The 21,871-nt window shown below is 39.5% G+C and overlaps 1 protein-coding gene across 2 annotated transcripts in view; it reads left to right on the top strand.

The window, feature by feature from the left end:
* Positions 1–212: 212 nt before the first annotated feature.
* The window catches only part of UBE2H (ubiquitin conjugating enzyme E2 H), a 98,033-nt gene continuing 76,374 nt past the window's right edge, over positions 213–21,871 (top strand). The window contains exon 1 of one of the 2 annotated variants that reach the window (XM_014854356.3): positions 213–723. In XM_014854356.3, the coding sequence (XP_014709842.1) occupies positions 671–723 (53 nt within the window). In that variant the 5' untranslated portion in view covers positions 213–670. The remainder of the gene's footprint in view (positions 724–21,871) is intronic. The other variant, XM_014854354.3, reaches the window with a different exon arrangement.

Below are 21,871 nucleotides of genomic sequence, written 5' to 3'. Positions count from 1 at the left end.
TTGCCATTATTTACTATTATCGTTTATGGTGATGGTAACGACGCTGGCAGTTGAGCGATGATATGTGTGGGGGTGTTGGGGGAGGGGGCAGAGGGCTGTGAAGGCAGGAGAAAGAGGAACTACATCTCCCAGAATCCCCCGGGAAAGTCCACGCCGCGGCGGCACCCCACCCCTTTCGCCGGCTAGACCCGCCCCGCCGATGACGTCACAGAGGTGACGTCACGGCGCCCAGAGCGAGGCTGGGGTAGAGAGGCCGACAGAGCAGGAGTAGTCCGCTTGTCGTGGAGGCTGCCAGGGAGCCGGCGAGAGGGTGAGCGGGCGAGTAGGCGAGGGAGCTAGAGCAGGCAGGAGGGAGCGTCGCGCGGCGCAGAGGAGCGCTGGGGCCGGGCCGCGGCGGAACCACAGCCGGAGACGGGCAGCCCGAGCCGGGCGCTGCGGGGTCCCCACCCCCACTCGGCCGGACAGTGCCCGGTGTTCCCCCGTGCGGGGGGCGGCGGCGGCGGCGGCGGCTGACGGGACCGGACAGGACCGCGGGGGTGTTGCCACCTCCATCGAGGAGCCGGCGCGGCCGCGGGCTCCTCAGAGCCGGGGCCCAGGGCCCGTGACAGACGGGCCGAGGAAGGCAGAGAGGCGGCGGCGGCGCAGGCGACGGGGAGGCAGCGGCGACACCATGTCATCCCCCAGTCCGGGCAAGAGGCGGATGGACACGGACGTGGTCAAGCTGTATCCTTCGTGGAGGGGCGATTCGAGCTGTATGTGGGGGCGGTGTAGGGATGCCCAGGGCACCCCCTGAAACCCAAGCGGGGCCCTGGGGCAGTCCAGGCCACTGTCCGAGGCTCCCTCCCCCCAACTCCAGTGCCTACGGCGGCTCCTTGGCACCTCCCAGGAACCCAGAGCCTTTTAAGCTCCCCCTTTATCTACAGCACCCCGAAATGTGCGTTGTTCCTCGGTCTTCCTGCACCCCCAGTGCCCATGACTTTCCTCTACGACGTTTGGACTCCCAGGACGGCCTTTTTTTTTTTTTGCGGGACCAGCCACATTTTCACCGCCGAGCCCACCTTTAGGGTCTCTCCGTTTTGCTCGCTCTGGATTTAGGGAGTTGAGATAAAAATTCCCAAGGGTGAGGCCTTTCTCCCTTTCTTGAGATACCTCCATTCCCTCCACTCACATGCTTCTTGAACTGGGGTAACTCAAGTGACCTCCTTTATCCCTAATTCCTTTCTATATTAGGAAGAGAGTAGTCTGCTCAGTGCCCCCTCTTGTAATAAAGAGCTCTGGGTGTTTTAAATCAGGGACCCCTTTTCAGCTTTCTGGGCCCTAGGAGAACCCCACTGTGTTTCTTTTCACTGACAAAGCCTGTCCCACCCATAGTTGTATGTGGTGAGGACCCCCAGGCCCTCCAGCAAGCCACCTTACATACTGTGGATATGACAGCTGGGGGGAGGGAGAGAAAGAGGATCTCTGACAAAACGGCCCCTGTGCTAGGCACTTAAGCCAGCTCCTTCTATGAGGATACAGTTCTTGGGGGATAATTGCCCTGGTCTTGCCAAGTGACACCCTTTATTTACCTACCCCCCCTCCCCCCAACTGTATATACTCTGGAGGTAGCAGTGGGAAAGCTCTAACTGATAAGAGTCCTTCAGGCAGTGGTTTTGGTTCGAGTCCAGACTGATTATTTCATGACCAGCTAGGGAAATTCGCGAAGGTTCCTGTGACAAATTGAGACCTTTATTTGAGGGGTAATTTACAGGGTGGGGGGAGAGAGGAAATGAGCCCAGTGTTCTGAACAACTAATCCCTGGGGGGTGGGTAGTGTGTGAAACGCAGTTAAAAAGTCCTGTCTCCTGCTTCTCTTTCTCCTTCCCACCCCCCATCCCCCCACCATTTCCCCCTGTTGCAGGATTTTGTTTATATAACTCAAGTTGTTTGGCTAGATTCTTCAGGTGAATTCTTTCTTTCTTCCTTTTATTTGTTACTGTTTTTGATTGGATGTTTTACCTCTCTGTAGAGATCGATGATTATTGTCAAATTCTCAGGGGATTCGCTGAAGTTTTAAAAAAGTAGTTTTTGCATTTGGTTTGGAAGTGGGGGATGGGAGGGAAGTTGCCTGGGCAAGATAATTTTTTTTTTTTCCGTAATCTTTTCAGGAATAAGAAGGTGTTTTTCCTCTCGCTCAGGAAAATTTGCCTAGAAATTAGGAACAGTAGATAAACTTCTAAGTTCCAGGGTTTCAAGTTTAGAATTTGAGGGAGGTAGAAGTGAAGATTAGAGAGAGGAGCAAGTAATAAAGTATATGTTATGTACCAAATATATGTCTAGGCACAAGTGAAATTGACTCTTTATGAGCTCTTTGTGGCTGTGATTGAGTTTTGTAAATGTGTGAATGATAGTAATGTTGACTTTTCTTAAGGCTGCAGGAAAACTTGTAACTATGGCTGTGTGTACATTTTACACAAAGCAGTTTCGAATTTTATTTTTGTTTAGAAACTAGGAAATGACATAGTAGCAGAATCTGAGTTATTTTTATCTTGAATTGAGAGTTACTGTCACACCTAATGCAAATTTCTACCTAATGTTTAATTGGGATGGGGGTGGGAGAGAGAATTCCAGCTGTTTTTGATCAATGTCAGGTTCTCAAATTATGTACATATATATTTTTAGAAGATTGAGGATAAAGGGTGAGGCCTAACTTGACCTGATGCCTTTTCTATACAGTGCCTTTTGTTCATTTAGTAGTTGTGGCATCTAGAATGATTACCGCATTTAGGAGTCAGGGTGTGGGGGGGTGGAGAGGGAGAGGAAAACAGACAAAGAACAGCAGGGTGTCTTTCTTTTTTTCTTCCCCTAAGTGGCTTATTTCATAGCTTATTTTTAGTTGAAGATGAAGAAAGGCAAAGATGCATTGGCCTTCTGTTCTTTCCCCACCTTCCTCCTTTCTGACAAAAGAAAGCAGAGGCGCTTTAAAATCGTAGATCTCCGAGATAGGAGGACAACAGTCTTGGAATTTAAAAGCTAGAGGTTATCTTTGTCTCGTGTTTGTTATTTTCTGGTCTAATGTAGTTTGGAAGTTAAAATTTTCGTATTTCCTTTTGTTTGTGCATGTGTGTTGTAGGGGTGAGAGATTTTGTGGCCTCCTTTCTCTGTTGAATTCACATCCGTAGGCCCAAATGGAGCCGAGACTCTTTGAGCAAGGTATATTTAGCAAAAAATTTAAGGAAAAATTCCGCAACCCACTATTAAAATGAGTACAATTTTGTGAAAGGGCCAGGGGTTGAAAATGAAAGATGGTGGAGAGGAAGTAGAAAAGATCTGAAGGAATGTACTTGCTTTTTGCCCCTTGGTGCCCCTTGATGGTTTCTTTGGTGTGGAGGCCGATGGCTGGTTTCATTGCAATCTCCTGTTTCAGCCCATTTTGGGATGTCTCCTGAGCATAATTATGCCACCACGATTTACAGCCTGGCAGGGAACCTGTATAGTATGAAAGTAGTGTGGGGGTAGGGAGAGAAGAGGATGTGTAACTAATTGGCTGCTGCTTGCCACCACCTCAGTAGGTTCTTTCGGAGACACCATCTCTGGTTGTTTGGAGTCGGTGATATTTCTTTTGTGACCGGTTGGTAGGAGGAGAGCTGACTCCCAAGTTATGCAGGGAGTGAGTGTTTTGCACCAATGCACTTAATAATCTGCTGGGCGATTATGTTCTGAAACTCTGACTCATTCATTGTTTCTCTTCTGATCCTTTGCTGAGGGTTGTGCAAACCTCTCCAGGAGCCTACAAACGATGTACATGACTTTTGGGCCCTGTAGGAATGTGTCCCAATCAAAAAACTTGCGATTACCTCAGATCCTGTGGAATGGCCATAAATAGTGTGGCCATTTGTTTGCAAAGTCAGGTAGATTGGTGATAATGTGCTGTTCCAGCCTGGCAACCCTTGCGGTTTCCATCTCAAACCGGGCTGATTATTTAGATTTTCTGAGAACTGGGACTCTGGTGACCTTAAAGCGTGATTTGCCCTACAGGAATATCGGTTTAAATTCTCCCTGGTGGAGGAACAAACAGCTCAGATTACACGGGTTTCCTTGTTGGTGGGGGTTACTCGACTCACCCTGTTGCACAGCCTGGTGATCCTTTTATCTGTGAACCAGTGGCCCCTGCTGAAGGCTGGAGCTGCTTGTTTTGGAAAAGCGTATGCAGGCAAAAGGCCGCAGGCACAGCTCCTCTCAGCTCATTGGCTGCTCTGTTACTACCCGGAAAAGAAGGAGGGGCGGAGCTTCCAAACAGCTGATGGAGTGTGTGACCAGAGTGTTTATATACAAAAGAAGAAGGGACTGGGGAGGCCTTGTGAGTGGTGTTACAGGATCAAGTGTATTTTCAAGGGGTAAAAAGAGGAGAGGAAAGCCTGACTTCTGAGTACAGAAATGTTCAGAAAAATTAAGGTTAAATCGAAAAGTGAATCTGATAATAATGGAGACTTGGCATACACTGTTGGTTATTGGCGTGAGATTTTGGAACTTATAATACCAAGAGTTTTCAAAGATTCCCTTTTTCAGAGGGAGTGCAGTAACTTAAAACAGGATACACTCCCACTTTAAATGTGCTTAACTGACTCATGCAGGGATTCAAAAGTGTGGTAGAAATGTAAGCTTCCCCTCCTAAAGTTTAAGAATGATAGTCAGAAAAGGGGCAGTGTCTTATATTAAATTCGTTAACAATATTAGTGAATCTTACAGAATCCTGGATGTCTGCTTTAGAGTTTCAGAAGTTTTCTATTACAAGTTCCTCCCCGCAAACATTTGAACACCCACTTTGTGCTACGCTTGGGACTAGGTGCTGGGGGTTCAGTAGTGAAAAATTCAGTGTGGGTGGTCATGGTGCTTATGTAACTAGTTAAACAATGAAAAAAAATCAGCACAGGCTGTATTTATAGCAGGTCAGCACTGTATGTATCACCTTGCTTTTTGCATAACTTGTATTTACTTTCAGAATTGACTTTTCAAGAAATGGAAAGGTTAAAATGAATTTTATGTGATGGGATGTGGATGTATGGGGATCTATATTTCGGTTATTTAAAAGATAGTTGCTGAAAAATGGAAACAAAAACAAACATTAAAATGTGTAGCCATTTGTGACTTCAACTTTAGTATTTTGCTGTCAGTAGTTATTTTATCCCTAAGTTAGTAGTCTTTGTTACTTTTTAATTTATGCTCAAAGTGTAGACAATTCTGTAATCTTTTCACTAGCTCCAGTGTCACTTGGGAACCTGTGATTTGTCTTTTATTTCCTATGGCCTCTGTTGTAGTGACTTGATGAGGTGGAACGGGGAACAGTTTTATGGTCTCCAAGCTAAAAGTTAAAGCTTTAGCAACTCCTGGTGTTCTGAATTTGTCTTCTCTGCCTAGATTTTGGTGACAAATATAACATACTGGTTCTTATTTTGGTTAAGCAGGAACCTACGTGAGTAAGAATTCACAGCTTCAGAAAATCTGACTCCTGTAGTGTAGTTCTAGTAAATTACACACAAGCCTAAGAATTCAACTTTTAGAGGAAGAAGATCTTTCGCATATGCAACCCATAAAAGTCCCTTACCCTGTTTGTATGCATGTGTTACAAAGACCTGGATTGGTTGGTTTTCTATTGTGCAATTTTTCCAGCACCTTGACCTGCATTTTATTTATATATATATATATATATTTTTTTTTTTTTTGGAGGAAGATTAGCCCTGAGCTAACTACTGCCAGTCCTCTTTTTTCTGAGGAAGGCTGGCCCTGAGCTAACATCCGTGCCCATGTTCCTCTACTTTATATATGGGATGCCTACCACAGCATGGCGTGCCATGCTGTGCCATGTCCACACCCGGGATCCGAACCGGCGAACCCCGGGCTGCCGAGAAGCGGAACGTGCGAACTTAACCGCTGCGCCACGGGGCTGGCCCCTATATATATTTTTAAATTTATTTTCTTATTCAGGCTTAACAGATTGGACGGTTCCAAGAATCATTGGATTTTTAGGCATGCAATTCAGACCTGCAGAAGTGCTTACCCTGTAATAGCTTTTTAACTGTAGACCCACAGTATATGTTTTAGTAAAATACTTTAATGAAAAAACTTACTTGGATTATAAAAGTAGTAGGATAATTGAGGAAAATATATGTTACAAAAGGGGAAAGAAAACTGGCACTCATAATCCTATCCTGTAAAGAGTGGTTCTGAAAGTTATTGTGATCTTGATTACCTGGAGGGTATATTAAAACAGGTTACTGGGTCCCACGTCTGGAGTTGTCTGATTCAGTAGAGCTAGGGTGTGGGGCCTGAGAACTTGCATTTCTAACAAGTTTCCAGCTGATGCTGATGCCATTGGTACAGGGACCACAGTTTTAGGAACCATTGTCCTCAAATGTTAATACTATGGTATTTTTTCGTATCAGTTTTTTATTCCCCTCAGGGTATGTTATTTTCAACCTGTTGATCGTATTATGTATGCCTTGTTTTTGCTTAATATTTTTGCAACTGGTTTTTCCCAGTTAAAAACATTAGACATAATGAATAGCTCATGTTATATGCCATTCTGTTCCGGTGCCACTGATTTAATTCTCTGCCATTTTTCTGTGATAAATAAGATTGAAATTAACATCCTTGTGTATAAGACTTTTCTTGTATTTTTGGCTTATTTCTATTTTCCAAAAATGCGATTCTAGATCAAAGAAGGTAAACATTTGAATCAAAACATTTAGTAAAAAGCTTGGGGTCCCACACTCAGTTGGCTTTCATTTTGTTCTGTTTTGTTTTAGTTGGTGTCGTTTCAGCTCTGAAGCAGTCAGCCTGGAATAGTGATGAAAGAGGAGTAATGATCTCTGTTTAAACTTTCATGTTTTTGTCATACTGGTGATCCTCAAATTAGGGATACTTTTTAACTTCTTGAAGTGCCTGCATTGAGTTGGTAGATTAAATATATTTGTGAGCAGATAGATCTGACTGGCAAGAGCTGTAGAATTAGTTTTGATATCTTAAGTTTTTTCTTTTTGGTTTTTATTGAGATATAAATGATATAAAATAACTGTACATATTTAAAATGATAAATTTGATAAGTTTTGACATTAGTATCACCCATGAAGCCTATCACCACAATCAAGATAGTAAACGTATTCGTCTTCCCCCAAAAGTTTCTTGTGCCCCTAGGTAGTCTTTTCCTCCCTCTCCGCCAACCATTGACCTGATTTCTATCACCATAGATTATTTGGCATTTTCTAGAATTTTGTATAAATGGAATCATACAGTATATACTCTTTTTGTGTGGATTCTTTCATCACATTTTGAGATTCACCCATGTAGTTAACATGTAGTTCTTTTCTTTTTATTGCTGAGTGGTATTTCATTGTATGGGTATACCACAGTTCGTTTATGCAACACTTCTTTCTGGACATTTGGTTAGTTCCAATTTGGGGCTATTACAGGTAAAGCTGTTATGAACGTTTGTATGGACATATACTTTCTTTTCTCTTGAGTATATATATAGGAATGAATAGCTGGATCATGTGGTAGGTATATATTTAATTTTTTAACAGATGGCTTGAATTTAACTTTTACTGATGATCTGTATTTTATACACAATTAGATTGTGACACAAAACTCTTGTTTCTATTGTGTATTTTAAAGGCGTCCCATTAAATAGCGTGATCCTAAAGCATTAATTTCTAACCTAACTCTGTCAAAGCTAGTTTTGTAGCTGCTCTTCCCTCTCCCCCTTTCAAAATTAGTGAATTAAATGTTCATTGTGAAATATTTTTATTTTGTGGCCCTTTGAAATGGTACTTTAGGAATTATGGTTACAAATAACTTATTTTTGCATTGGCTGGTAAGACTCTATACCTTTTTGAAAATGTGAGCACAGTTTTTGTTGATGGTACCCTTTTCTTTTTGTAGGTTATTGATAAGAATTTTTTTAATTGAGTTCATAATAGTTTACAGCATTGTGAATGTCAGTTGTACATTATTTCTTGTCCATCTCCATGTAAGTCCTCCCCTTTACCCCCTGTGCCAACCCCCAGCCCACTTCCCTTGGTAACACTGAGCTGTTCTCTTGGTCTGTGTGTTTATCATCTTCCACATATGAGTGAAATCATATGGTGGTTGACTTTCTCAGCCTGGCTTATTTCACTTAACATAATACCATCCAGGTCAATCCATGTTGTTGCAAATGAGATAATTTTATCTTTTTTAATGGCTGAGTAGTATTCCACTGTGTATATAGTACATCTTTATCCCATCATCGCTTGATGGGCACTTGGATTGCTTCCACATCTTGGCTATTGTGAATAGTGCTACAGTGAACATAGGGGTGCATATGTTACTTTGGATTGTTGGTTCAAATTGTTTGGGTAGATACCCAGTAGTGGGATAGCTGGGTCATATGGTATTTCTATTTTTAGTGTTTTGAGAAATCTCCATACTGTTTTCCATAGTGGCTGCACCAGTTTCCATTCCTTCTAGCAGTGTATGAGGGTTCGCTTTTCTCCACACCCTCTCCAACATTTGTTCTTTTTAGTCTTAGTGATTATAGCCATTTTAACAGGTTTAAGGTGGTATCTTGGTGTAGTTTCGATGTGCATTTCCTTGATGATTAGTGTTGTTGAACATCTTTTCATGTGCTTATTGGCAATCTGCATGTCTTCTTTGGAAAAATGTCTGCTTATGTCCTCTGCCCATGTTTTGATCAGGCTGTTTGTTTTTTTGTTGTTCAGTTGTATGAGTTTTTTATGTATTAGGAAGATTAGCCCCTTGTCGGATATATGATTTGCAAACATTTTCTCCCAATTGGTGGGTTGTCTTTTTGTTTTGATCCTAGTTTCTTTTGCCTTGCAGAAGCTCTTTAGTTTGGTGGAGTCCCACTTGTTTATTTTTTCTTTTGTTACCCTCGTCTAAGAAGACATGGTAAGAATTTATTTTTTATTTTTTTTATTTAAAGATTGGCACCTGAGCTAACAACTATTGCCAGTCTTCTTTTTTTTTTTCTCCCCAAAGCCCCCAGTACATAGTTATATGTTCTAGTTGTGAGTGCCTCTGGTTGTGCTATGTGGGACGCTGCCTCAGCGTGGCCTGATGAGCGGTGCCATGTCCGCGCCCAGGATCCGAACCGGCGAAACCCTGGGCCACCGAAGCAGAGCGCACAAACTTAACCGCTCAGCCACGGGCTGACCTCAGAAATTTTTTTTTAACATTAGTTTTACTTAGCACCTCAAGTTACATTTACAGCAGTTTACAGATATCTACATAGGACTCTGTTGAGGTCTGAATAGTATCTTCAATTTTCATATGGACTAAGTTCAGGTAAAAGGAACCAACAGCACATCAATGGCAGAACTGGAAAAGGATTCAAAGAGTTAGGATGTCCCTTAATATATTTTCCTGGCATCTTTTTATTTTATTTTATTCTATTTTTTTAGGTTGGCACCTGAGCTAACAACTGTTGTCAATCTTTTTTTTTCCCTTCTTCTCCCCAAAGCCCCCCAGTATATAGTTGTATACTCTAGTTGTAGGTCCATCTGGTTGTGCTATGTGGGATGCCACCTCAGCATGGCCTGACGAGCGGTGCCATGTCCGCACCCAGGATCTGAACCGTCAAAACCCCGGGCTGCCAAAGCGGAGTGTGCGAACTTAACCACTCGGCCCCGGGGCCTGCCCCCCTGGCATCTTTTATAAAGTTAATTTTTAACAAAATGGTGGATGTTTTGTTTGTTTTTTTAGTTTTTGGCATCGTATGTGGGTTATTTCATAGGTTAAATTCATAGACATTGAGATAAAAAATTAGACTGCTTTGTAAAAGTTATGATCACATTCTCATAAATTACAAACATTTGAATTTATAGATAGGTGTTTACGTGCATTGTGCTTAAAAAATTAATACCTATTACTGATAGCTGAAACTTTTACCTTGGCTAACAAGAAAAAAGACAACTTGGTTTATGGCTGTTTCAGGTTGGAGTCAATGACAGTTTATTCGGTGGGTAGACTTTGGGTCAGTAGTCACACACAAGGACGGGACTCTGAGCATGTCTGTTAGTGTATTATTTTCTGATTGCCATAGGGTAGTGCAAGTGCGTTCTGGAAACCTTTGAAAACACAGAAAAGTTAGTGTGTACTTTTGAGAGGCAGTTGTTCTATTAGTGATTCTCAGGTAGGGCATCACATTTGAGAAGAATTGTCATATTTTTATGGGGCAGGTACTGTGGTTATTGTAATTCTCTGTACCTCACCAGATACTTGGGAAAGGTGGCTGGTGGTTTCGTATTAAGCAAAAGGTTTGTTTTTCCATGTATCTTTTATCTAAACACTTTTCAAGGTTTCTTGGGTTATAAAATCTTAGTTGAGGTAATATAAATAGAAAGATACAGAGTGCGCCTGGTTCGTGTTACCTCAGAAGCAATGGGGTTACTACTCAGCTTAGTGAAAATAAATTGAGTTATTTTGTCCAAATGGTGCCAGTGTAACTGGTTATCTGAATATTGCTTTTCAATCAGTTGACTTTATATTGTGTAGATAGTTTCTGAAAGGTTAATTAAAAAATTTGGGTAAACATTTCCATTGTAGCATCTATCTATAGAAGGTTGATTCGGTTGGAATAGTGTCCATAATATAGTTGGAAATATTGTTTTATGGCCTTATAGACTGCTGAATGTTCAGTACCTTTTGCTAATCTACTTACCTAAATCTGTAAATAAATTAGTAAGTCTCCTTGGCAACAAACTTGAAACCACATAACCTTTTTTGTTTCACTCCAAAGGAAAGAAACTGGATTTGCTTTTTTTCATTAACACACGGTCACTTTTCTATGTCCTTTAGGTCCTACAACTGTGAGTTGGTACTTGGTCAGATCTCTAAGCCACGCAGTGCCATGATGTAGATCCTTGGACACTGTGGATTTTTATTATAAATTATATTTACATTCATTGGGTAAATACGGGAAGGAAATGCATTTTAAATGCTTGTAGCATTTTCTAACAAGGAGTTTTAGCTCTTTATCTTAACTTGGTGGCTGATCTTAATGTTGCTTAAAGTATATTTAAGTAAGTATATTAAAATGTAGAACATAATACATGTTTGATGACAGAATCACCGATCTTGGCAACACAATTTGACATTATTAGCATCTGTTAATTTTACCAATTCAATTCACAACCGCCATCATCTTGATAATAAATAAAGAAAAAACCCCCTATATTTTGCCTCTTTATTCATTTATATCCTTAGAGATTTTTTAAAAAACACCACCGCAATATTTTTCTTTTAAGTCAGTTTTGTTTGGGTGGAAGAAGGAGAGGAAGTAGACCTTTCAGTGTGTTCTTTAGTCTGATTATCTAGATTGCTGCCCATTTCTCCTGGCAATAAAGACAGGCAGCTCTTGAGCGCTCTCTTTGATTATCAGGTGACATATTTTTGAGTATACCTGTATTGAGTCATGCATGATCTTGTGAACACTTACTTGCTTTTATCTTTTCTTTCTACAGGCTCTTGAGTAAGAATAGTTAGGTACCAGATTCTCTCTTTGAGTAATTAATGTGGCTTTTCCTTTGTTTGAGATTTAGCTAAGAGTTTTATAACATGTAAACCGTGATATAACAGGAAAACTATTGGTGGCTCATAAAGACTATAATTTCATTTCATATATTTCAGTCTATATCAGTTTTTTATTAGTGTTCCTAGCTTATACTTTGACTAATTTCTAGAAATTGAACAAGACAGTTCAATTCACTAGCAGGAAAGTACATAAGTAAACCTTTGGAGATATGGTATTTCCAGATCCTTTATGGTATCTTACATTCAAGCTTAATGAAAACTAGTAGTGAACCCCACTTCTTTTTTCTAGGAGTTTGAAAAATCAGAGTATACTTGACCTGTTTCAGTTTGTGCAGTTTGGCAGTTGTTTATCAAACTCTAATTTACTTACGCTAAAAATGTGTAGTTGTTTACAGTTTTGCTTTGCAGCGTCTGAGTGTAAAAATAGCCTATGCCTTAGATTTGCCTTGAATCTGTTCAGTGAAGTCAGACACAATGAAACTTGGCACCTGAGTTTTGTGTGCTTGTGCTTTAAAGGTCCTAGTCTCTCCTTGCCTCCTAAGAATTTGGTTTTTCCAAGCCAGTTTTGTACAGTCTGGTCAGTATTTATGAGATTCAGAAGATGCTATTTTCTTTTTTTAAAGATTTTTTTTTTATTTTTCCTTTTTCTCCCCAAAGCCCCCCGGTACATAGTTGTCCATATTTAGTTGTGAGTCCTTCCAGTTGTGGCATGTGGGATGCTGCCTCACCATGGCCTGATGAGTGGTGCCCTGTCTGCGCCCAGAATTTGAACCGTTGAAACCCTGGGCTGCCGAAGAGGAGTGCGCGAACTCAACCACTTGGCCACAGGCCGGCCCCAGAAGATGCTGTTTTCTTTAAGTCTTCAAAGTGGGCAGTCTAGAGGTCTCTGTCACCCAGCATCCTCCTGTGCCCCTCAGGCAAGATACTTGGGCGTAGTCCCCTGCCCCATTGGAGCTTATTCCCAGGGTGACGTGTTAGTCGCTTTGCATCTTGTAATTCAAAAAATGACTAACGAAATACCGTGTCTGCTTGTGCTTATTCTCATTTATTTTCTTATCTTTAAAAATTTTTTGTTGACCTGGTATACATACTCAAGCCTTTGGACTGGATTATTATCTTAATTGACAGAGATATGTGTCTTGTCTTTCTGTTTGCTTAGTAGGAAGTAGAATTAGAAATTCTCTTTTTTCTAGAATCAGAAATTAGTGTATGACTTGTGTGCTTTTAAATCAGGACTTATTACTCATTTGAATGAATTGGATAAAATGTAATGATTTTAGCCTGTTAGTTCTGGCTGTTCTATTTCTTAAATGTCATTCCTGGAGTGTTTTGTCAGCACTGATGAAGTTCTGATGACATTTTATTATTTAAAGTTAAATTTTAGTAGATATTACCCTTACCTAGATTTTAGCATGTTTTTCTACTTGGAGAAAACCTGGAATGCAAATAATAATATTACAAAGCAATAGTTGCTTTCTGAATATAAGAGCTCTTTGAGTTGAAATGAATAATTATATTCTTTCTAGACGATAGCATTTGTGGCCTTAAGTAACAGTTTAAGAAATACTAATGGCTGGCTCTACTACTTCAGATTAGGAGAGTAAACTACTGTAACTTTGTTTTTATTATTGATATAAAAAAATAGAAGCCAAGGTTGAAATAAGGAGTCTGCTTTTCATCTGTGTTTTATAAAATCAGTTTTACTACTTAGTAGCCACATTTGTTATGTGAAAAATAGAATTAAAACATTATAGCCTAGTGTTGCAGTTAATCCTATTTATGAATGTAAAAATCATAAAGAAAAAATTAAAATGACTTAGTAGGTTTTGTTTTTTTTAAAAGATTTTATTTTTCCTTTTTCTCCCAAACCCCCCAGTACATAGTTGTGTGTTTTTAGTTGTGGGTCCTTCTAGTTGTGGCATGTGGGACACTGCCTCAGCATGGCCTGATGAGCAGTGCCATGTCTGTGCCCAGGATCCGAATCGGCAAAACCCTGGGCCACTGAAGCAGAGCGCACAAACTCAACCACTTGGCCATGGGGCCAGCGCCAGACTTGGTAGGTTTTAATATAAATGTTCTGGTATCTCTTTACAACAATAGATTAGATGCCATTGCATTTTGTATTCTTGAGGTGTCTGAATTGTATGTGCTCTGTCAATAATTTAAAAAATAAAGTAAGCCCCGTAAAGAGTCCCTGTCTTATGGACACTTTTATCAGGATAGAATGGCAGCATGCTGTTCCTTTAAAATTTTATGTATTTAATTACCTAAATTATGTTTTGGTTTTTAAAAGGTAAACCAGGGAATTGGGAGTATAATTGAGTAGAAGAATATGCCCAGAGCTATGATAGGATCTTATCAGAGTTTGAAACAGTTCGGTGCTTAAGTATTTGAATATTTCACCTTTATGTCTTTTAATACTCTCCAGATATTTTAAATATATCTTTGGCAGAAATTTAGTTGCCAACGTTTTCGTTGATATTTAAACTCTCTAGGTCCTATAGTGGATCAGTTTTGCTTCGTGTTATAGTAATTTTAATTATTAGTCTCAAGACAGCTAAGCATGTATAAAAACTTTAGGTGCTTAATTTTTTTTAAGTTGGGATGATTTTATAAAAGAAGCCTTGGTGTGTAAGCATCCCTTCTTATTTTCTACTGTTTTTGCCTTAATGTTTGATAGCTTTTGCTTTTTTTAGGTGGACTTTTATTTTAGATTTACAGAAAAGTTGCAAAGATAGGTCAGAGAGTTCCTGTTCCTCACCCAGTTCTAGTTATCACTCCGTCATCTTTTTGTATCACTGTGGCACATTTGTCGAAACTAAGAAACCCACGTTGGTACGTTACTGTGAGCTAACTCCAGCCTCTATTTGGATTTCACCAGCTTTTCCATGAATGTTCTTTTCTGTTCTAGCATTCAGTCCAGGATACCACATAACGTTTAGTGGTCATGTCTCCTTACTATTTTCTAGTCTGTGACAGTTTCTCACTTTTTCCTTGTTTTGCATTACCTTGACAGTTTTGGAGTACTGGGCATTTTTTGGAATGTTCCTCAATTTCATTTTATCTGATTTTTTTTGCTTGTGATTAGACGTCATAATAGTGAGGTATCAAACTCATTGTGAGTTTTCGCAAAGAATACCACAAAGGTGAAGTGCCCTTCTAGTCGGTTATGATGTGTCGGGGGTGGGGGGATTCCTGTGTTCTCGTGGTGTCACTGATGGTGTTAACCTTGCTCCACTTGGCTAAGGTGGTGCTTGCCAGCTTTCTCCATTGTGAAGTTACTGTTTTTCCCTTCTGTGTTCTATTCTGTGGAAGCTAGTCCCTAAGTGTAGCTGACACGGGCCAGAGGAATTAGGCTCTACTTCCTGGAGTGAGTAATTGTGTTTGACTTTTGGTTGTAATGTATTAGTGCATTGATCTTAGTTATTAGTGACTTTTGTACCAAAGTTACGTTTGATTTTGAATGAAGTGTAAATTGGTACTACTTTTTTGGAAACAAAATGGGGTGTAAATTTATGAGGATATTTAGCAATTTGTATGGCAAATTTAACACTCCATTTGGCTATTTTTAGATCTATAATAACATTTCTGTGTGACAGTGAAGATAAATTTAGGATGAGTTGCAAAGGTATTAGTGAAGAGCCTCATAACTCAAGGAATTCTATAATCTTACAGAGCTTTAGCTCAGAAAGAACTTGGAGGTGGGGTAGTGATGAAATGCTATTATAGTCTGCATATCTTTTTTTTTTTTGAGGAAGATTAGCCCTGAGCCAACATCTGTCAATCCTCCTGTTTTTGCTGAGGAAGATTGGCCCTGAGCTAACATCTGTGCCCATCTTTCTCTACTTATATATGGGACGCCTACCACAGCATGACTTGCCAAGTGGTGCCACGTCTGCACCCGGGATCCAAACTGGCGAACCCCAGGCCACCGAAGCAGAACGTGCGCACTTAACTGCAGCGCCACCGGGCCGGCCCCTGCATATCTTCTTGTTATTAACTTGTTATATAATTAACTCAAAAGAGAGAGGAATACTGGGGCTGGCCAGGTGGTGTAGTGGTTAAGTTTGTGTGCTCTGCCTCAGCAGCCCAGGGTTTGTAGGTTTGGATCCCTGGCACAGACCTAGCACTGCTTGTCAAGCCACCCTGTAGTGGCATCCCACATAAAATAGAGGAAGATTGGCAACAGATATTAACTCAAGGTCAGTCTTCCTCACGAAAACACCCCGGAAGGATATATTCTTATCAGCTGCTAATTGTAGCAAAGAGTCATTATGTTGGCTCTTAGAAACATTTTATTCTGTCTTAAAGGAGTACATTTTTCACTATTTTGACTATCTTTTTTTCTTTGTAGCAGTTTTATATGTAATTTCAATGAAAATCTTGATGTAATTGTAGTTGGCAGTTTTAACCAGAAACTCAGTTATTATGGGAAGATTAACTGTGAGTAGAACTTCACTTTATTGACTTCAGAATTTTCTAAGCAATTGAAGCTTACTCTTTTAAATGAGAAAACTTGTTTACTTTGACAGTTTTTGGTGTATTTTTATTTTGGCTGATGTTTTTGCCATTTCTCCTTTCTTCCTAGTAATAATACCGATTTCATATGATGAAAGTTATAAAATATGTACAGCACATTGTTTTCTTGAGCAGAGTATATTTATATTTGAGGCTATTGGATAAGTGACTGCTGGAAAAGTAATAGTGAGATATGAAAATCTTGCCAAACCCATTTCATTTCTAGGCTAAAAAGTTAAGCCAAGGTATTTATCTCTCAAGGGCTTCCTTGAAAAGAATGAAGGAGAAAGGTAGAAATTGGATGTTAATGGCAAATATATCACTAGTTGTAAATAGAGCGGTAATTCTTTAATTTGAGATTGTAGAGGACAGTTCAGAATTTATAAATCAACTCATGGGGACACCTGGGTTTTTGTGCAGTATATAAGTCAGAAGTGTTTGTAACCAGCTGTTTATTAGTTTAGTAAACCTGGTGGTGCATTTTTAGACTTTTGGCCTTAAATAATGCCAGCATCTGGATGTCATGTTGGTGCTAAGAGTCACTAGTGTGGCACTTAGGGCCATCTTACTAGCTTGACACTCTGGGCAGGTGTTCAACTGGTTCTTCTGTACCGGTTTCGTTTGCTGACTTTCTTAGGTTTGAGTGCCTTGTGGGCCCTTTTTTCTTTCTTTTCCAATCAAGACTATTTTTTTAGAGCAGTTTTTTTTTTTTAAAGATTTTATTTTTTTCCTTTTTCTCCCCAAAGCCCCCCAGTACGTAGTTGTATATTCTTCGTTGTGGGTCCTTCTAGTTGTGGCATGTGGGACGCCGCCTCAGCGTGGTTTGATGAGCAGTGCCATGTCCGCGCCCAGGATTCGAACCAACAAAACACTGGGCCGCCTGCAGCGGAGCGCGCGAACTTAACCACTCGGCCATGGGGCCAGCCCCTAGAGCAGTTTTAGGTTCACAGCAACGTTTAGGGGGAGATACGGAGATTTTCTATACCCCCCTGCCCACACTCATGGAAAGCCTCCTCTGTCATCAACATTCCCTGCCTGAGTGGTGTGTTTGTTACAATTGATGAACCTATATTGACACATCATTATCACCTGAAGTCCATAGTTAACATTAGGGTTCACTTTTGGTGTTGTTTATCTATGAGTTTGGACATATGTATAATGACATGTATCTATCATTATGATATCATACAGAGTATTTTCATTGCTCTAAAAATCCTCTGTGTTCTGTCTATTCATCCTTCCCACCCTTACTCCCTGGCAACCACTGATCTTTTTAGTCTCTCTCCATAGTTTTGCCTTTTCCAGAATGTCATATAGTTGGAATCACACAGTATGTAGCCTTTTCATTTCATGTTGGCTTCTTTCACTTAGTAATAGGCCTTTAAGGTTCCTCCATGTCTTCTTGTGGCTTGATAACTCATTTCTTTTTAGTGCTGCGTAATGGACACACCACAGCTTGTGAATGTATTCATTCACCTCGGTGGGTCATTTTTAGTGAACAGAGCTGATAGTAGTTTAATAGTTTCTAACTTTTTGAGATTCACCTTTGTACTTTTTTCAAAAAATCTTAGTAGCAAGTAGCTTAATTCTATATTTCTGGCCCATTCTATCCTCAATTCTACCTTTCTTATCCCCTGATACTTGTTCTATAATGTGCTACTTCTCATTCTAATATGTTTCATGTTTATTGTAGCATTCTTTCTTTGAGATGTCATAGCCCACTTTTTATGGATAAAAAACCTGGGCTACACAGGTTGGTTGAAAGTGCTGAGATCATAGAATAAGTCCCTCTAGTGATGAGTCTGGAGCTGACTAAGGTTTCTCACGCTTTTGTCCCTTGTAGCACAGATTTAACTTTGCACGTGAAGCAGGTCCTCAGGAAACACCTGTTCAATGAATTACACTAAATAATACACCACAGGTTTTTTCCACCAAGGCCTTGGGACAGTTTTAGACTAAACTTTGGCACCTGTGTAGAAACGATATGGAAATCATGCTGGAGAGAGGCAAATCTTCCTCAAATGTTGGAAACTTCGCTTCTTTTATATGCAGATGTCATTTGCCATTTCATGTACACTGTTCATTTTTCTACACATAACATGTGTTTGTGTTCTGGAGCGGTCCTAAGTGCTAATTCTTTAGTTTATTAAATGCCATTTTCAGGTGATTTCTGTTTTGAGCTTCTTTGACTGCTGGTTTTATTTAAGATCAAAGGAAATTAAGATTGTGGATTAGGGAAAGAAACAGCTGAAACTTCTCTTACTTCACTTTAAAATGGAATACTTTACACTCATACAGATCATATAGCTTGTTAATACTCTCTTATACTTTGTGAAGTGTTTCAAGTTCCTCCACACAAACTAGCTTAAGATTTGATACTATCAGCGTCTTTGTTCAGGACTTCGTTGAAGACCTGTCTTTATTTTGTGTTTATTTTTACCCTTCCACCCATACGCTCTGAGGAAAGAAAAGATTTTATTTAAGAAATGTTTTAACAGCTCACACCTTCTATGAAAGTTATATGTGGCCTGTTTTTAGTTACTCAGAATAATGAGGAAAATACTTTATAGTAGCCAGATATTTAAAATCTCATTTTATAGATGCCAAACTTGAGGTTTTATGATATATTTTAACTGTATATACACATAAGTACAGCTGTTTTTCTTTGTGTATTTGCTTACGGGCAGTTGGGAAAGGAGATTTTTGCTCCTTAGGTATTGGTAAGTTCTTTAATTATTTGAACCCTCTAAAACAAGTTCTAAAGTGTTGCCTGCAGAGCCCTGGGGATCCCCGAGACACTTTGAGGGGGACCGTACAGTTAAAGTTTGTTTCCTAGTTATATTAATTCTTTTTTTTTTGGCCCTTTTTTTTTTTTTTTCCTGTATTGACATTTGTACTGATGGTGCAAAACCAATGGTGGATGAAACTGTTGATGCCTTAGCACACCAAAACCGTGTTAGTGGTGGTCTTATTCTTCATCACCACATATCTACAGTTTAAAAAAAGGGCAGTTTTACTTGAGCATGACCTTGATGAGGAGTAAAAACAATTAATAAAATTTGACCCTTACGCACGTCTGTTTAATATTCTGTGTGATATAATGGGAAGCACTTTTCCTGCTTACTGAAAGTATGGTGGTGGTTTCTAGAAAAAGTACTTATGTGATTTTTGAGTTGCCAACTGAACTAGCTACTGCTTTTATGGAATGCCATTTGTACATGGAAGTGTGACTGACAAACTATGATTATTCAGACTTGGATGTTTGCTAGTCATTTTCTCAAAAATGAACAAGGCAAGCCCAGGACTTCAAGGAGAACTGATAGTATATATTGCCAATGATAAAATACAAACTTTAAAGTGAAAATTAGGATTTTGGAAAACTTCTGTCTGCTACCACATGCTTGACAGTTGTCTAATATTTATATTTCTGGAGATCAGTGGTGATATTAACCAGCAAAATTTTTCGATATTATGTGATGAAATGTGTCCACATTTGGAAGATCTGTGTAAGTCAGTGGACCAATATTTTCCAAACAACCAGTGCATGATGGAAAATCATGCTTGGGTAAAAGATCCATTCAAAATGCAAGGTAGACCATTGGATTTTAATGTACAGTATGAAAAGTTCATTGTGCTTTTTCAGATTCCAAATTTCAGTTAGCCTTTTGGAAACTACCACTTGTCAAGGTTTGGTGTAATATCAGTGAAGAGTGTCCAGAATTATGTGAAAAGCCTACTAAACTTGTCTTTTCTAACTACATTCAGAACATATTGTAGCAGATTGAATGAAGAAGCACATATGAAAATCCAGCTCACTTCTGTTAAGACGACATTGAAGAGATTTGCTAAATAGATTTTTGTTTGGGAAATTAGTTATTTTTCATTAAAATGATATATGTTAGTATACATAAGATTTATTATTACTTTTAAATGAATCAGTGTTTTTTATTTCTAAAATGATAGATATCGATAAATATTACCACATAAAAAAGCTCTTTGGGGCTGGCCCTGTGGCACAGTGGTTAATTTTGCACATTCCGCCTCAGCGGCCTGGGGTTTGCTGGTTTGGATCCCGGGTGTGGACATAGCACTGCTTGGCAGGCCATGCTGTGGCAGGTGTCCCACATATAAAAGTAGAGGCAGATGGGCACAGATGTTAGCTCAGGGCCAGTCTTCCTCAGCAAAAACAGGAGGATTGGGAGCAGATGTTAGCCCAGGGCTAATCTTCCTCAAAAAAAAAAAAAAGCTCTTTGGGGTGGTCAGTCTTTAAGCGTAAAGAGTGCTGAGACCGAAAAGTTTGAGACCCACTACTCTAAGAAATGTATGTTTGAAGAGAAGTTGTCGCATTGTTATGAAAATCTAGGACTTGCTTTATTTGTACCTAGCATAGTGTTGGCATAATAGTAGGTTCTTTAATAAAATATTTGAATCAGATTGTATTAAATTATACTGTAAACCTTGTAAATACACATTTAGTCAAGAAAGAAATTGGTGTTGTGTGAAGATGGCAAGTGTTTTTATGTTAGTAAGGAATGTCAGGTTTACACCATATTTTATAGATTCTAAGATATTTTTTCCTCTATCTTACCGTCTTTGAAATTGAGATGTCTTAAAATTGGTGGTGAGTCACAGTTTGATTTTCAGCTTTTTTCTTTCTTCGTGTGTCGTAAAATAATGGCGGATCGTAGATGTGATGAATAAGGTGCGGCCTCTTTTTATGTGGAGACAAGGAGGAAACACACTGGATAGCAGTTTACTTCTTGGGCTACAGGATATGCTGCATTAAGTGTTATTTTTCATCAGGCACTGAGTTGCCTCTGGGCAGTTGACATGGGCCCATTGTTAAAATATTCCCTTCCTAAAGCATTTATCTTTCTTCCAAGTTAGAAGACTAGACTCTAATGCTGTAATTCAAGCTTTTAAAATAAAACAGAAAATGTGATACAAATTTTGTTTTTTTAGCTGCAAACCTTGTTGTTTTTCTGTTTAATCGTTTTGTTGATGGGAACATAATGGTGAGTGTTGTCTTCCCATTTCTATTGTAAAGGAGGTCTTGGGAGGTTTTACTGTGTAGCCCTTGCAAAATGAATGAAGAAGAGTAACAGAATTAAAATTTTTTAAATTTTCTTTTCATTAAAAAGTTTTTAAATTCAGTAACACTGTGCTGAAGCTTGAGGAATTCACAAGTTTACTTTTGGCTTCTGTTATTCTGAATCTGAGCACTATTAATGTTTATTCTGCATGGTTTTATGGGGATGTAGGAGGTACAGATACTTGTTTCTTCATCTTTAGAGCCTTTTCTGTTCTCTTGAATAGGTCTATTAAAAGAAGTTATTGGATTCTATTATTAACCTTGTGCCTCTTTAATTCTGTATAAAAATAAATAGGACCATAACAGGGAAATATAAAGATTTATATACAAATAAATAACATAGGCTCCCTTAAATATGTTTAAAGAGAGGGTAGGCCTCGGAAATGTATGGAGTTGACTCTATTAGAGAAGGCTTCCTGGAGGAAGCTGAATGTCATAGAGACAGGAGGTAAATAAGCAAGAGGTCACCCGTGAGGATGGGAGGTGGTTGGTGGCTGAACTTGATTAAAGGATCAGAGGTTGTAAATTAGTCACTGTAAGTATGTGTCTACTAGAGTGCTGTGTTTCCGAAATTATGTGGGTTGCTGTAAGGTGAATAGGCTCAACTTTTTGCTTTTTATGATCTAATGGACACTCTGGAACCAGTAGGACTGGAGGTTTGATCTCGCATCATCTGTCAGCCAGAGAAGGACTC

This window comes from Equus asinus, chromosome 1 (assembly GCF_041296235.1).
Source record: "Equus asinus isolate D_3611 breed Donkey chromosome 1, EquAss-T2T_v2, whole genome shotgun sequence".
Lineage (NCBI taxonomy): Eukaryota > Metazoa > Chordata > Mammalia > Perissodactyla > Equidae > Equus > Equus asinus.
This window is presented reverse-complemented; position numbering and strand designations above follow the sequence as displayed.